At 41.0% G+C, this 16,917-nt stretch overlaps 1 protein-coding gene across 3 annotated transcripts in view; it reads left to right on the top strand.

The window, feature by feature from the left end:
* The window catches only part of POC1B (POC1 centriolar protein B), a 106,931-nt gene extending 91,884 nt beyond the window's left edge, over positions 1–15,047 (top strand). For all 3 annotated transcript variants that reach the window (XM_072655540.1, XM_072655542.1, XM_072655541.1), the window contains 2 exons: positions 8,802–9,026; positions 13,152–15,047. In XM_072655540.1, coding sequence (XP_072511641.1) covers positions 8,802–9,026; positions 13,152–13,253 — 327 coding nt within the window. In that variant the 3' untranslated portion in view covers positions 13,254–15,047. The remainder of the gene's footprint in view (positions 1–8,801; positions 9,027–13,151) is intronic.
* Positions 15,048–16,917: the final 1,870 nt, after the last annotated feature.

Here is a 16,917-nt window from a genome sequence, read left to right as displayed (position 1 = left end):
ACTCAGCACCTCCACTTCCTCTCCTCTCCCTTTCTCCATTGAGCTTCCAACTTTATCACTCAACTAGAACTGATATTGCCAAAGTTGCCAGGGATCTTTTAATTGATGCATTTAATGTCCTCCTTTCCTCCTGCACACACTCTTTCTTCTCTGGGTTTTCCTGACATCTGTTTCCTGGCTTGCCTACTCACCTGTCTGTTCCTTCTCAGTCTCTCTTGCTGATTCATCAGCCATATCATGCTCAATAACTGTAGGTGTGTCTAGTCCCTCTTCTCTGTTGACTCTGTCTCAGTAACTTCTTGGATTCCCAGGGATTCAGTTACTCCCTCTGGATACATTACCCACATCTATACGTGGAGCCCTAGTCTTTCTTCTGAGCTCCAGTCTCAAATCACCAATTATCTCTTAGGCATTTCAAAGTGTATATCCTAGAGGCTTCTCACTCATCCCCCCTGGATCCCAAAGCCCATCATCCTTCCAGTCATCTAGACTTGTACCTCAGTATCCTCTCTGATTCTCTCCTCTCACTGACCCCCCCCATATAGCCAATCCATCGCCAGATCTTGTCATTTCTATTTTCACATGTTTTTCATTATATTGCCTCTTCTCTACAGACCCAACCACCATCTCCTCACCTTTGCACTGGCTATCCCCCAATGCTTGGAATGCCCTTCCTTCTCATTTCTACTTCTTGGAATACTCCTTTTCCTTTAAGACTCAACTCAATGGCTACCTCCCACAGGAAGCCTTTCCTGGGCACTCAAGAGCTATGGTCCTCCTTCCCAAAGCTACCTTGCATTTGTTTTCTATATGTATGTTTGTTTGTTTTTTATCATTTGTGCCTGTGCTTTCTTCCCTATTGTAATGTAATCTTTTAGGCAGTAACTTTCACTTTTGTCTTTGATTCCTCTGTGCTTGTCACTTGTGGCTTATAGTTAGCGTTTAATAAAACTCAATGCTTGCTTGACTTTTTAACAAGTTTTCCCTAATATCTTTTGATTTTTACATCATTATAGTTTTCCCCAGTATCCCTTCCCCTCCACTTCCGAGAGAACCATTCATGTCTAAGAGAACCACATACAGATAGTACTTTTTAAAGAACAAAAAAGAAATAGAAGGAAAAGCACAATCCATTGATACATTCAGAAAGTTCAGAACCACGTGCATTACTCAGCAGCTGTGTGGGTGAAGAGGGTGTGTTGGGAGGCTCTCATAGCTCTTGTTTCAAGCTGTGCTTGTTCTTTGTCATTAGGTAACATTCACTGTTTTTTTTTCCTGTGTGCCTGTTCTTTCCATACGTTGTGGTGCTCTTTGTGTTCACTGTTTTCTTGGCTCTGCATCAGCTGATGGATATCTTTTCATGCTTCCCTGTATTCATTACACGCATCATTTCTTGCAGTGCAGTAATATCCCATGACATTCATATCCTATAGTTTGTTTAGTGATTCCCCAGTTAATGGGCATCTACTTTATTTCCAGTTCTTTACTATCACACAAAGGTACTGCTGTAAGATTTTTATCATATATAAGGACTTTCTTCTTATCGTGAGTCCTAGACACAATCATATTATTCTTTATCATGTTGTTGGTGTTCAGTCATTTTCAGTTGTGTCTAATTCTTCATGACTGCATTTGGGGTTTTCTCACTGGAGTGGTTGACCATTTCCTTCTCCAGCTAATTGTACAGATGAGGAAACTGAGGCAAACAGGGTTGAGTGAGTTGTCCAACGTCACACAGCTCGTAAGTATCTGAAACCATATTTGAACTCAGAAAGATGAGTCTTCCTAATTCCACCCAGTAATGAATGGAGTCTGTGGTTCAAAGGGTTCGGATATTTTAGTCTACTGACATCATTTCAAGTTGCTTTTCAGAATGGTGGCAATGATTCACAGCTTCATCAAGAGTGCAATAGTTACCCTTATTCTCATAATCCTCTGGCACTGACTATTCCCATTTTTCTTTTCTTTAACCAATTTTCAGAGTAGGAGGCAGTTTGTTTGGATTTGAATTGCTCTGATTGATTTTTGAAATAAGATATACCTTTCCAGAACCACATTCCAGCTCTCAGTCTCACATCACAAGATCTCATTGATACCTCAGACCACATTTGACTCTCTGTATAAATGTTGCTAGTTCATTCTATATATTATCAACACTTTTTTCACTTGTATGAGACATATGAGGTCATGAGTTTACTGCTCTCTTTTTTATATTGTCTCAGGAATTAGTAGACCTCTCTTTCATTCTTGAGGGGTACTGTGGTGTGATGAACATCAATCTTCTTTAATATGTAAGCTCCCTGAAGTCAAGAACTGTTTGGACTTTGACTTTGTAACCCTAGGACTTAGCACAATTCTTGGCCCATAGTCAATACTTCATAAATGCTTATTGATGGATCAATTATGTACCAGGCTGTTGTCTAGGTGCTGAAAATAAAAATAGAAAAGTGAGACAGACCTTGTTCTCTAGGAGGCCACATTTTAGTAAAAAGAGTGATGATGAGCTTATAGGCTGAAGCCCTAACTTAACATTCTGACTCTCCTACAAATATGGTCTTGGATAAGATATTTAACCTCTCTGGTCCTCAGTTTCCTCACCTATAAAATGAGGAGATTGGTCTAGATAACCTCTGAGACCCCTTTTAGCTCTAAATCTGTTTCTGTGATTCCCCTTCTATTGAACCTCTCTCTATATATGGTATTTGTGTGGTCATCCATATGAACAATGTTCATCCTCACCTTCCTTTTTCAAATAAAACCTTCTTAGATTTTTTCTGTAGTATTCAGGCAATTCTGTTTTCCCTGTCCCTTATTAGGTACACTCCATCCCTGGCTAAAAAACTGTCATCTCTGTTTTTTGCCATGACCTGGAAATATGAATTCAGTTCTGAAACACCAGGGAAAACTTGGGAAATAGTTTTCAAAATGCAGAAAGTAATGACACACTCTCCAGATCTACAGTTATTTTGTGAGAGCCCTTAAACCATCTTAATTGCATTGCCTTTGATCACACAGGGGATGAGACTGCTTATTTATAATACAAATCTTAGAGAATTTTTGTCAAAATAGGAATATTTAACTCTCAGTCATACATACCATTTCAATTAAGTTGATCTCTATCACGTAGGATAATCTTGAATAGGAGTCTTTTCTCACTGTCCACTTCATCCTGTATCAGTTGTTGCCTTCTAAGAAGAAGAAAGTCAATACATTTCTGTGCAGCCCAGTTAGTGCTTGTAAACATTTAGAAAGCAGACATCTCTCTCCTTTGAATTGACTGAGGATTTTATTGACTTGTCATTTGACCAGCTTTGCCTTCCTTTCCTCCAGTACTAAGTTAAGACCTTGATTTAGTAAGAGTCAAGTGTGGGAACTGTCTCACCTGGACACAGTCATTTTATTCTCTATCATATGGTCGTTGTTGTTATTCAGTCGGGTTTTCTTACTGGAATACTTTACCATTTCCTTCTCCAGCTAATTGTATAGATGAGGAAACTGAGGCAAACAAGGTTGAGTGACTTTCCCAGGATCACATAGCTCATAAGTGTCTAAAGCCAGATTTGAACTCAGGAAGATGAGTCTGCCTGACTCCAGGCCTGACTCCAGGTGCTCTATCTACTGTGCCACCTAGCTGCCCAGTCTTTATCATTAATGCATATCAATCACACCCTTTGCTGGGCAGGTGGGGTGGAAGGGGGTAGGGCTGGGGGGGAGGTTTACATGGAAGACACAAAACTCCTTAAGGAATTAGCTGCCTGCCTTCTACTAAAATATGTAAAATATGGAATGTAAGTAGGAGAAAAAATATGCACTGGGTCATTTATTGGGCCTGGTATCCTCTGCCCAGCTATGAATTCAGAATTAATGAGACTCCAGAGATAATGACAAAGATAAAAGCGTTTGGTGGATTCCTGATCCCAGGAGCATTTTCTGAGAGGCATGAATGAATCACCCAGATATGCAAAGAGGCAGAGAATGGAATGGGTTTTTGTATTTCTGGAGTGTCCTCTCCCCACCCCCACCCTCAAAATCATATGATTTCACAAAGATTTGGAGGATGAGGAATCCATGACAAATAGCTAACCTTACTCCCAAACCCTGAAGACTATTTTAGAAAGAGACCATACAGTTCATCATGGGCAAAATATAAAAACAAAAACTACAAATTAAATGTCTTTCTCAAATTTATGTTAATGAACCAAACAGAATCGATTGCTATTCGCCTGTTTCTGCATTTAGTAGGAGCATTCTCATAAGCATGCAGTCTTCTAAAAGTCTGAAATGGAAGTTGTGAGCCAGCCAGGTGATGTGTTCCCAAGAGGGCCGTGGGAGCCATGCTGCAGCTCTTTCCCCCCTGTTCCCTAGTTTATCCAGGTTAGGTTTAACTAACTACTGATTTCTGACCTCAGGAAGGAATTAGGAATGGAGGAAAAGAGCCAGAAGTTCAGCACAACTATGAGTCACTGCTGAATCCCAGCCATTCCCACTGCCCTGGGATTCCCAGATAAACTAAAGGTCAGCCTGGATCCTGGTGTGAAAGCAAATGCTTATCAGCCCAGGAGTCCAGTGGCCAATCTCTCTTCCAGGGGTTTACATTCAAAAGAAAGGATTCTGTGAATATTCTGTACTTCTTTTTTTAAACTCTGAAGAGTAGTCTAGTTGTAATTGTTTGTGATTCCGTTGTTTTTCATTCATTTTCGACTCTTCATGACCCCATCTGGGGCTTTCTTGGCAAAGATTCTAGGGTGGTTTGCTATTTCCTTTTCCTCATTTTACAAGTGAGGAAACTGAGGCATACAGGGTAAAGTAAAGTGACTTGCCTAGGGTCATGCAGCTAGTAAGTGTCTGAGACCCAATTTGATTTCAGGAAGAGGAGTCTAACCTGACTCCAGGGCCTACACTCTATGAACTGTACCACCTAGCTACTCATTCTAATTGTACATTTCATAAATACTCTGATACCAGTGGTACTGGCTACTTGTCTGTTTGGTCTGCGCCAAACTCATTTCCCTTAAGTATAGATCTGACCATGTCACTCCCATATTCCATTGACTCCAGGGACTCCCTATTACCCCCAGAGTCAAATCTAACCTTCTCAGTTTTGCTTTTAAAGCCCTTTGTGACCTAACTCCAGCCTCTCTTTCCAGCCTTGTATATCAGTGGCTTGCCCTCCTGCGCCCTGCAGTCTAGCCAAATGTTGATTGATTGTACCTGCTGTGGGGCCCTCCTCACTTCCCCCCTAGAATCCATCTCTTCCTTCATGAAGCAGCTCAAGCTTCACCCTCTGAAGGCAGAGCCTTTCCTGACCCTACCACCTACCTAGCCTGTGTTTAACCACAGAACCCGTAGTTCTGTTCATTTATTGTCTCTCGTTCTTTATATACTTAGATAGGACCCTGTGCTCTCCCCCCGGCCAGATAGAAATTGCTCTAGAAGAGGGATTATTTCATTCCTTGCATCTGTGTCCCCAGTGAGCCTGGGACTTGCTGGGCTAATAAGAGCTGGGTGATTGAGTGAGTGGGATATGGCTGCTGCTTTTCTGGCCCTGCTAACCGCTGGCAGAGGGAGAGCTGAAGGCCAGGGGACTTCCTTGCTCTCTTCCCTGCATATCAAGAGGTTCCCCTGCTGCGCTTCAAATACAGCTCCAGCATCTAGGAAGAAAGAGACGAGAGAAAATCACCTGGGGAGTTGGACTTCAGGCCATCTCTCCGTCCTCTGAATCCCCGTAGACTGGGTGTGTTTCTTGTCTTCACACTTTCTACCTTGTCTTCCTAATTATATATGAAGAGGCTTAGCAAATAACTATGGAACTATTAGATAAATCATCAAATATTAGAATATTTTTAAATATAGGGGCCTGTTTCAAGGATTAAGGCTGTGGTGTGTAACCTGGGGTCTGTGTGGGGTGAGGGAGGATGTGTGTGTGTGTGTGTATGTATGTATGTATGTAGACATATACGCAGGTATGTACATATAGAGATATATAAATATTCGATATAACTGGTTTCTTTTGTAATCCTATGTTTTTATTTTATGCATTATTGTAAGACCATATTTCACAAGACTGCCCAAAATACAATGATACAAAAAAGATTAAGAACCTCTGAAAAGGAGAAAGAGAATATGCACCTTCACTTACCAGTCTATCATATAATTTTTTTCATTTTGTTTTGTTGGCCAGGTTGATTTTTTTTCCTTTTTTGTACAAAGGAATTTCCTCAGTCTTCTTCTATTTTTTTTGTACTCTGTGAAAACAACATTCAAATTTTGGCTTATTGGCTGTGGGAAAACATCTTCCCCAAATTTTAGCTCTGATACTTCTGAAAAAAGATTTTTTAAAAGGTGAGTTTTATAGTTAGGCAGTCCAGTACTTTTTCACCCTTTTAAATTCATGTACCATAAGTGATCACTTGTCCAACTGTATTTTTTTATGTTTTTGTGTGTTACAGTCATTTGTGTGCGTATCATATCCCCTCACTAGGCTTCATGTTGTATGATGGCAAATCCTATGTCATATCAAATCTTTATGTAACCTCACCAGTGATCTGCATATAACAGCTGCTTACATGTTGTCAAGTTAATATCAACAGGACTATAGTCATATTTTACTGGTTTCAAAATTTGGTGCCATTAGAAGAGTTAGGTTAAAGCTCTTTATTTACCTACATTCCTTGGATGCTTTTCCTTCCTTTAACTGCTTGATTTTGAATAGTCATTCCTCCTCCTCCTTTACTGAGCTACTTTGCTCCTTTGTTTTGAAGTGAGATTATATGTATATGTAGGTCCACATGTGTGTGCACATGCATGTATATATGTTCTGGGTCTTATTGGGAAATGGGCCCACACGCTGATAACCTGCTTTACACATTCTTAGACATTCTCTTGGATCCATAATTCTCCAGTGATGCCAGTCAAAACCCACCCATGATGCCCTTTCTGTGTTCTCTTAGCCAAGTCCTCCTGTTTGCCCTAGAGGGCTCACCCAACATGCTGGGGGCCCTTCTTGCTTGATCTTGGGAATATACAAATAATGTCAAACACCTAAGCTGTCCATCCATTGTCTTTCAGCCTTGACAGGTGACCAATCCAACATTTTTGCCCCCACGGGTACCTTTCTTTGATAACACTCTTTAATGGCAACAAGCACTGGAGCAACTAGGTGGCACATTGGATAGAGCACCAGCCCCGGAGTCAGGAGTACCTGACACTTGACACTTGACTTTACCAGCTTTGTGACCCTCAAAAAAACAAACAAAAAACCCAAGCAGCTGAGTGCTTACTCTATCTCAGGCACTGTATTAGGCCTCATGTATATCACTGCATCTCATCATTCCTTGTTTATAATGTGTTCCAGCCTGTGCACAATCACCATGCTTTGGGGGTGATCAAAGATGATCACCTCCCCCCTCTAAACAGGGATCATACTGAGTAACTGTGTTCAGATAACTCAGGAATGTGCAGAGATTTTTTTATCCTGCCATGATTAGTGAGGGATTCCTTTGGCTCACCCATCCTTTCACATTCTAACTCATCCCCCAGAGGCTGCCACATAGAGAGGGAAGGCTGCTGCTTAGCATTAGGAATGCGTCCTCTAGTCGTGGGATACAATTTGTCCTCTTGCATGTGTATCTCTTGTCCCTTCATACTTTTCATTTATTAGAGAAACACTTATGTTTACCCTGCTAATTATTGAATTCCTTACCATCACCTCAGCAGCTGAATATGCATTATTTAAGAGAATTCTTAGTTCTCCTAGCTTGGAGAATGAAGTCTACAATCTTAAATGCTCGGAGTTTTTATGTGGTTAAGCGATGGAGGCAGACTGCCAAAAAGGGGTTACTTTTTGCCTTGTTCATACATAGCCTGTTGGGACCATTGTTTTGCTTCAAAATTTTCAAGAAAGTTTTTAACTTATCTTGGTCACATCAAATTTAGGACCTCATAAGATGATAATGAGTTAGGTTCATGGGATGATAGAGAGTGTTTTTATAGCTTAGCTTCTAATTGAAGTATTACAGGCTAGAAAAATCATTTCTGTGAATGCATTTTAAATTTACTTTGATGGGTTCAAGGGGTATTTATTGTATCTTGGAGGTAGAATTGATAGGCTTTCTAAAGTATAGCCCTCATGACTTCTACGGCTCATTGGGATCAATACAGTCTGTTGGACAAAAATACACTATTAAAGAATTGCAGCATTGAGTGATAGATGGGCTGTCTGACCTTTGAGTCTGGAAGACTTGGGTTCAAGTCCTGCAGGCAAAGGTTAAGTGACTTTTCCAGGACCACACACCCCTTTTCAGGAATGTTCAGGCAGAGAAGTAATAATCAGAAATCTATTTTTGATTGAAGATTTTTCTTTAATGTATAGAATGGTTATCCTTTTTAAAATCAGAATTAAACTTGATTTAGGTTACTCTTTTTAATAGCAAAACATTTAATCCCTCAGACAGATGTAGACAGATTTAGGTAAGATGTAGTTTATGTTGAAAACATCAGTGCTGACTGAATTTCCTCTGTAAGCCCTGAGCTTTGTCCTTCTCATTTATGTGTGTGTATACACATATATGTATGTATATATGTAATTGTCATGTGTGTACATATGTACGTATACGTGTGTGTGTGTGCAATTGTCATTCCCAGAATTACCTTTTAGGTGTAGATGTTTTGATCCATATTTCATTATTTATTTATTTTTGTGGTAGAGAGAATTGAAAATTCTTTTTTAATTAAGTTTACATGTAAGAAGTTCCTGAAGACTGGAAATGATGAATCTCTCTTTCTTTCCTCTTATGACAAAGGGAATCCCAAGTGCCAATGAAGTGCCACCAGACGACAGCAGTCCTCGTTTCTTGAACCCTGTGTTAGCACCTTCTTCTTCCATAAGCTCCCCAGTCAGCACAGAGAGGAAGCCGGAAGACAAGGGTGACAGCTCTTTCACTGCTCCCGAGGGCCAGAAGAGCATCCCTTTGGCCGTAACTGATGCCTTGGAACACATCATGGAGCAGCTGAACGTCTTAACCCAAGTGAGTAGGCACAGACTAGCAGTGCACCTGTGGGCAGTCATCACATAGAGCAGGCCTAAAAAGGGAGAGGGCCCAGACTCACCAGAGCAAAAAGGAAGTTCTGCCGCTCTAGTCAAACCTGAGAAGAAAGGTTTCTTTGTTCAAATAGCCATCAGGGGACTGGAGGGCCATTCCCGGCTCTCCTGCTGCAGAGTTCTGAGTGAGCCTCACCTTTGCCAAGGGCTGACTCTCCCTCCTGGGCCCATGACCCTTCCCCTCCATTTTCTTTCATGACTCTTCAGTCTCGCCCTTTTGCTGATTCCTTCTCCACTGCTTTTAGTCTTGCTCAGGTCTCTCCTCTCTTACAAACACTTGGGACTTGTTGGGGAGTGGGGTTCTTTGGTTGTATTGCAAGCGTCTCGCTCTTCCAGCTCTGCCCCTACTCACCACCTGCCAGACCTGCATAGGGACAGGACTGTTCCCTTCTTCCCCCACCAGCCCAGGCTTCCGGCCACTCACACTCACATCCAGGGCACATTCCTTCTTCCAGTCATCCCAGACTGAGCTCTTCCTCCTCCCCCAGCATCCTTGGGTCCATCACCTCAAATCACTTGCATACAGTAGGCACTGGATAAATGCTTGTTAAATAGGTGGATCACTGCACTGCTTAAGCCAATAAGTACACTGCAGATAAGGATTTCTTGGATGCCCTGTGACCAGAAGGAAGCAGCACAGACTCTTAGGCAAAGAAATGGAATATTACGCTGTATTTTTTGTCCCGTTCCTGGGAGCTTCAATTTTTGATTGAGACGTTTTTGTGCAGCATCGCCTTTGTGTGCATGATTGTGGCAGCGAGCTTTTAGGTTTTGGGGACTTAGAAAATGTGCTTGTCAATGACTAATTGTGGCCTCTGTTTACGACACACTATGCTGATGTCACACTCATTTCTGTAGTTACTCCAGTACAAATCTCATGTGACTTTCAACCTTCCTGGTTTAACTCACTTTCCTTCCACATCGCTCCACTCCCCCCTTCCCCTTGACCTTTTCGGTTTTAATTATGGGGACCTGGCCTATAGACTTCTAGGAAGAAAATCCCTCTAATGCAGATTAGAACTTGCTCTACAATTTTGAGTCTCAGACTATTGACTGGGACAGTAAGATGTTAAATGAATTGCCTAAGGTCATGTAGCCAAGTACGTGTCCGAGGGGAGACTTGAACTCAGGTCTTCCTGATTCCAAAATCCCTTACACTACATCATCCCTCACTTTATGTTGTAAGGATACTTGAATGTAGGCAGGGCAAACCCTTCAACTAATACACCTGTAGAATTCTTCTTTCGGTTCCACAGTTCCTCGTGTGGGTGCAGTAGAGTAGTCACACTTCAGGAATCTATTTAGCTCCTTGGGCTTCAGTCTGGTTTTGTCTGAAAAGAAATCCCTGGCATTGGAACGCACTGAGTTAGGGAGCTTGACACAATAAGCTGAATCAGCAAAGGAGAGTAGGAAGGAGTGGTCAGAGGAGGGGAGGAGAAAACCAAGGGAGAAGAGGAGACGAACAGTGTCAGGGCCCACCAAGAACCCGAGAAGGACGAGGGTGGAGAAGAGACCATGGATTTGGCCATGGAAAGGTCATTGCTGATCTTAGACAGAGGCATTTCAAGTAGAGTTGGAAGTCAGATCTGTTGTTATCATTCAGTTGTGTCCAACTCTCCGTGACCCCATTTGGGATTTTCTTGGCAAAGATATTGGAGTGGTTTGCCATTTACTTCTCCAGCTCCTTTTACAAAGGAGGAAACTGAGGCAAACAGAGTTAAGTGACTTGCCCAGGGTCACACAGCTAGTTTCTGAGGCCATATTTGAACTCAGGAAAATGAGGCTTCCTGACTCTAGGCCTAGCACTCTGTGCACTATGGTGGTGCGAGCTGCCCAGGAAGCTACCCTGGAGGAAGGGACTGAATATTGTACCTGCATTCTAGGCTTCTGACCAAGTCTGGAAGCCTCTCTTCTCTACCAAACAAGGCTTCCAATTTTTGCAGGAATAATGTTAGAGGAGGTGGAAAAATATAAACAAAGTGCTGTCAGGCTAAACTGGCTGGCTAACCTAGAGAGCTGGCCTCAGAATCAGGAAGACTTCAGTTCAAGTCCTGCCTTGGCCCACATGGCCCCATGACCCTTGGACAAGCCATGTCCTCATCAAGGCAGCTCTCCAAGACCCTCAGTTGAAGGGCAGGTGAACGCTAGCTTTGGTAGAAGGGGTTTCTTTCTCTCTGTAATCACAGCCACAGTTTTGAAAAAGCCACTCCTTCATCTGAGAGTTTTTTTTGTGGAACTGGCCAGCATTGTGGGGCCTGTGGATGCTGAGGACCCAGTGGAGTCCAGGGATGCCTGAGAAAGGCAGGTTGTCGAAGGTGTCACAACATCCGACTCCCACGCATACCAGCTTCCTGGCTGTCTTCCATAACGTGCGAGGCATTTCCCCCCCAAAGGCTACTTCCTGGCGAAAGCCTCTCAGTCGCCCTGAGGTCGGATGCTCACTTCCCTCCTGGCCCCCAACTTCCTCTTGTTACCAAGTGGGCTTTCCCTTCCTAGTCTTCCGCGGCGCCTCACCCTGGGGCAAAGGACGATTCCTTCCCTGTCCTGCTGTGTCACTGTCTGGACCACAACCTTGAAGTCAACTCGACTTCTTCCTAACTTTTTGAAATGAAGCCTTGTGTTGGGGGGGCAGAAGATGGGGAAGAGTCAGAGGAGGGAGCCCCACCCAGCTCACTTTCCAGAAAGTGCCCTTGGCCTCCTCAATAAGCACATTCTGATTCACTTTGTTTCAGATGACTCACGACTTCCTGGCTAACTCAGACCTGGGCAGTTTGTAACTGATTCTGAATTGGGAGTTAGTTAAAATTCAATTAATTACATTGTTCATGGGGAGTTGCATTAGAGCAAGTTGCCTTGATCGTAAAATTCTTGACAGTCTCAAATGTAGCTCTTAAATGCCAGTCATTTAGAAATGTAGAATATAAAATGGAAAAAATCATACTGCTCTGGATTAAATCATAGACCTGATGTTGTCTGCTTGTTAGACTCTTCCAGTTCCTCAAATCTACCTTTTTTGGAAGGAGATTCCTTCTGATATGTATGTCTTATGTTATTTAAAGTTGCCTGTCTATGGGCACTTTAAGTGGAATGCATTGGCATGGGATGGTTAGGGTCCACAGGTAGGGAACCTATGGCCTTAAGGCCACATGTAGCCTTCTAAATCCTTAAGTGCAGCCTCTTGACTGAACACAAATTAAAGGCCTCACTTAAGGATTTAGAAGGCTACATGTGGCCTTAAGGCCACAGGTTCACCACCACTGGTTTAGGACTCATCTTGCTTGGATTTGAGATGGATAAGCATGGGGATGGATCAAGGTTCTAGCCTCTTCACATGCAATCAGTATCAATGGAATGGGTTCAAAATAAGAATTGAAAGTCAGGAGAATCTAAAAAAAAAAAAAGGTTACTTTTCCACCCTCCCTAGTTTAGGGGTTCTTAACTGGTAGATCCCAGAGGGATTCCATGAATAGATTTCATGGGGTCTGTGAACTTCTATAGAGGGGAAAAAAATTTCATCATTATTTTTACTTACCTCTAACTGAAATCTAGCATTTCTTTCATTGATTTAAAAACATGATTCTGAGAAGGGGCCCATAGGTGTGTGTCCAGGTTGTCAGAGAGGCCTATGACACCAAAAAGGTGAAGAAGTCCTACAAATTGATCCCTTATTCCTTAAAAGCTTCATATTTTCCCTCCTTTCCTGGAAGGCCACTCTAGTGATTTGCTCAGGCCAACAGGACCTAGGGGGCTTTTAACTTTACATGATAAGTTCTTAACTTACTGTCTTGTGAACTACTTTTAAAAAATATTATGGTAACTGTATTTCAGTAAAATTGATTCCCTTTGTAATCCTATGTATTTTATTTTATGCTTTGAAAAACATTATTCTGAGAAGGCATCCATAGGCATCCAAGCTGACTGCCCAGTGGGATCGATGATCCCCTAAAGATTAAGAACACCTACCCTGAGTCCTGGTATCCTGTGCCCTTCTAGCAAAGGGTGATGAATTTATCATTATAATCATCATTTGTTCATTGTCCTCTTTTTGTAGACCGTATCCATTCTGGAGCAGCGACTGACATTGACCGAGGATAAATTGAAAGATTGCCTAGAAAATCAACAGAAGATTTTTAACAGAGAACAGAGAAGTTGAATAGAAAGTTTGAGTACACGTGCCAGCGAACACTGGTTTTTATAGAATCTTAGAAAAGTAACAGACAATTCTTCTATACTTCAACAACAAGCAAACCTTTACAGCATTTCTTAAGTCTGAGCACCAAAGCAAAACCAAACCAACAAAAAACCCACATTCAAGGATTAATGGAAATATTGACAGGGGATGGCAGTCAAGGCCAACTGAAAATATTAACATTTGGGATTTTTGTTTCCACCTAGAGTTATATAGTTGTAGCTTATCTATGATGTATGTAAGTGAATATGAATTTCTGCCTGTATTAATCATCTAGAGGCTAGATCCTACCAGGTTAGGAGCCCACTCTCTGGATGTAAATTAGTTATATCTCATCAGCATCGAATGGGGTTCTTTGGAGAACAGAGTTGAAGGGCTCACTGGCCTCCAGAAATTTGTAAAAAATCCAGGGAGTAGATTTTTTTCCTGGCTCAATATACCCTTCTCCATTCCATTGAAGCTTCTATCAAAAACAAAGTTTCCTTTCTTAATAATGCCTTGAAAACACAATCTAAATAGGATAAGCCACTGAGAATTTCCCTACCAAGTTGACATCTAAGAATATACATGACTTTTGACTAAAAAAGTTATGCACAATGGGTTTTTATTTTCATTTATTTTCCACTGTTTTGCTAGTGGTCAACCCCCTCCGTCCAAGGGGGAATGAATAGCTGTCATTAAGGACAGCGAATAGGTAAGGAAATATGGAGGCACGCACTTCTTTCCTTTGAAAGATGAACACACTGCACCAATGCCTGGAAGGAAGGGTTCCTAAAGATTATGTTAATGTGATTTCAGGATGCTCAAGATCCAAAACTGAGCAAGAGGGATTAAGTATAATGCAATATTGCTGGTTAAGAAGGGTGACTTCTGGCTGCTGAGTAGCAAGGCCCTTTTTAAAAAAATTAACCTGCAGCAGCATCGTCATCTAACAATTTTGTCACAAATGGTGGTTGAAAAAGACAATAAAAATGAGCTGACCCTTTCTAAAGAATCTTGATTTCAGATTGAGTTTTATTGTGTTTTGTGTTTTTTCCTAAAACAAGTTTTAAGATCAAAGTGAAGAAAACCAAGCAAATTATTGAAGCATATGGAATTTTTACAGTCATATGTTAGCTTGTGATTTTGGTCACAGTTATCTGATGACTGGCATGGACCATATGTAATCTGCAGGTTGTGTTTACCTGTATCAAGACAAAAGGGAACATTTAAAAAAATATCAATTCATATTTACATTGTCTGCAAGTGACTAGGGAAGGGGGCTAAACATTTTTTTTTACGAAGTCCTTTGTTATATGGGTGCATATGTATATATATATATATATATGTATGTATATATATATATATATATATATACATATATATACACATATATATTTAATAGTCCCATATTTTAATTTTATTTTATCTATAAGGTCAAAAATGAGCTTTTGGTCATCTGTTCATGGGTTGCAAGTATCTTTATATCAAATATGGTTTGAATTTTTTAGACACTTCCAAATGTTACAAAGATTAAATGGTGTTTTTTAATAGCCTCCTTGAGAAAACCAATTTCTGTTTACTTCTCTACTCTGTTCTTCAAATAATAAAGACTATTTCTATAACAGTTTTGTCCATGCTTTTCATATAAGACCTGGAAAAATCTGGACCTCCTGACTTCCATAGCCAACATTCTTTATATGAATCTATAGAATCATCCATTCTGATTTTTCTAAATGCTGTGAAAATAATGATAGAAAATAAAAATGTTTTGAAGAATTTTCAGTGTTGACATTTTAAATTTTTCTTGTATGAGTTTTCCTAAGTCTTGATGAAATTCCAGAAAGTCCTGAGGCCACATGGTATGGTGGAAAGGGCACTCACTGACTCTGGAGTTAAAGGTCCTGGATTCAAATCTGTTACAAGTCATTTCCCTTCCATGGGTCTCAGTTTCCTCATCTATAACAGAAAGGGGTTGAGCTAGATGGCTGCTGAGATCATCTCTTGATCTTGGATCCTTCTTTCCCAACTAAAAACCCTGAACACCATTTTCTTTTTCTTTTTGTAAATTCAGTTTTATTTTCAATTTTGAATTCTCTTCCTCTCCTTTCCCTCTCCCCAGCCACTGAGAAGTCAAGAAAAACAAAATCCATTTCAAATATGTATAGTCATGTGGAACAAATTCCTACATTGGCCATGTCAGGAAGAAAGAAAAAGAAAGTGTGGTATGTGCATGTGTGTGTGTGTGAGAGAGAGAGAGAGAGAGAGAGAGAGAGAGAGAGAGAGAGAGAGAGAGAGAGAGAGAGAGAGAGGAAGAAAGGAGAAGAACATCTGCTTCATTCTGTAATAGAACATCAGTTCTGTCTAGAGGGAGATAAGTCTTATTTCATCATGAATCCTTTTGAATTATGGTTGGTCATTCCATTGATCAAGTTCCTAAGTCTTTCATAGTCTTTACTATATCGTCACTGTTGTATCAGTTGTTCTCCTAGTTTTGCTTACTTCCCTTTGCATCAGTTCATACAAGTCTTCCCACGTTTCTCTGAAACCATCCCCTTTATCACTTCTTATAGCACAATAGTATTCCATCACATTCTTATACCATAACTTGTTCTACCATTCCCAACTGAGGCACATCCTCATAGTTTCCAGTTCTTCCAATTCCAAAAAGAGCTGCTATAAATATGTGTATCCTGTTCCTCTTTCTTTGGTCTCTGAGAGTATAGACTAATATCCTATATCATTTTTCAAATGTCTAAGGATAGAGACAATTATCCACATGCAGATGAGCCATTTCTGTTTTCTGAGGTGGAGAATTTCTGAGTTATTTTCAAAAAATAAAGAATGGGAAATAAAGGCTCCTTCACCTAACCCTATAGCTATATATAGCTGCCGTATTAGGACTTCTCACAGCTCCCTGTGTAGACTGGCATCAAGGAGTAGGGCCAGCATACATCACTGACCTTAGAAATCAGAACCAGATCCATGATAATAAGAGAAAGAATGAAATGAAGCCTCTTTGGTCCAAGAATGGGCTGTCATCGGGGACCAAAGTCAGTGGTGTTAGCTCCCTTTTCCCTATTTAACTTTCCTTTCCTCTACACTCACAATGGTTTTCCAGCAGTCATTGCTGATGAATGTCTAATCCCTCTTTCCCAAAGACATCACTTCAGATACTGAACAGCAAGCCTAGTACAGCAGAAAGCACCCCAGCTGTGGTGTCTAAGATCTGACATTCAGATTCTTCCTCCAACACTTCCTATGTGACCTTGAACAAATCACTGTCTATGTCATCTGGGTTTCTACATGGAGGGGATTAGACTCTGAGGTCCCTTTCAGCTGTAGATTAAGGATCCCCTATGAATATCACACACCTTTTAATTGTTTTTTCTCTAGAAACTAATGATAAAAATATAAAAATGAAAAATAAAGGCCCTGTAGCTGGAATGAATATTCTTTAAGCCTTTTTTTAAAAAAAAAATCCATGCTAAACATTCCCAGTTCTTTAAGCTGACCTTCAGATGTCACGGTTTGAGTCCCTTCATCATGCAGGTTGCCTTCCTCTCCATATGCTCCACCTCCCCAAAGTTCCTTTGAAAAGCTGGCACCCAGAACAGAACACAATACTCCAGGTGTGGTCTGGCCAGCA

The sequence above is a fragment of the Notamacropus eugenii genome, chromosome 3 (assembly GCF_028372415.1).
Source record: "Notamacropus eugenii isolate mMacEug1 chromosome 3, mMacEug1.pri_v2, whole genome shotgun sequence".
Lineage (NCBI taxonomy): Eukaryota > Metazoa > Chordata > Mammalia > Diprotodontia > Macropodidae > Notamacropus > Notamacropus eugenii.
This window is presented reverse-complemented; position numbering and strand designations above follow the sequence as displayed.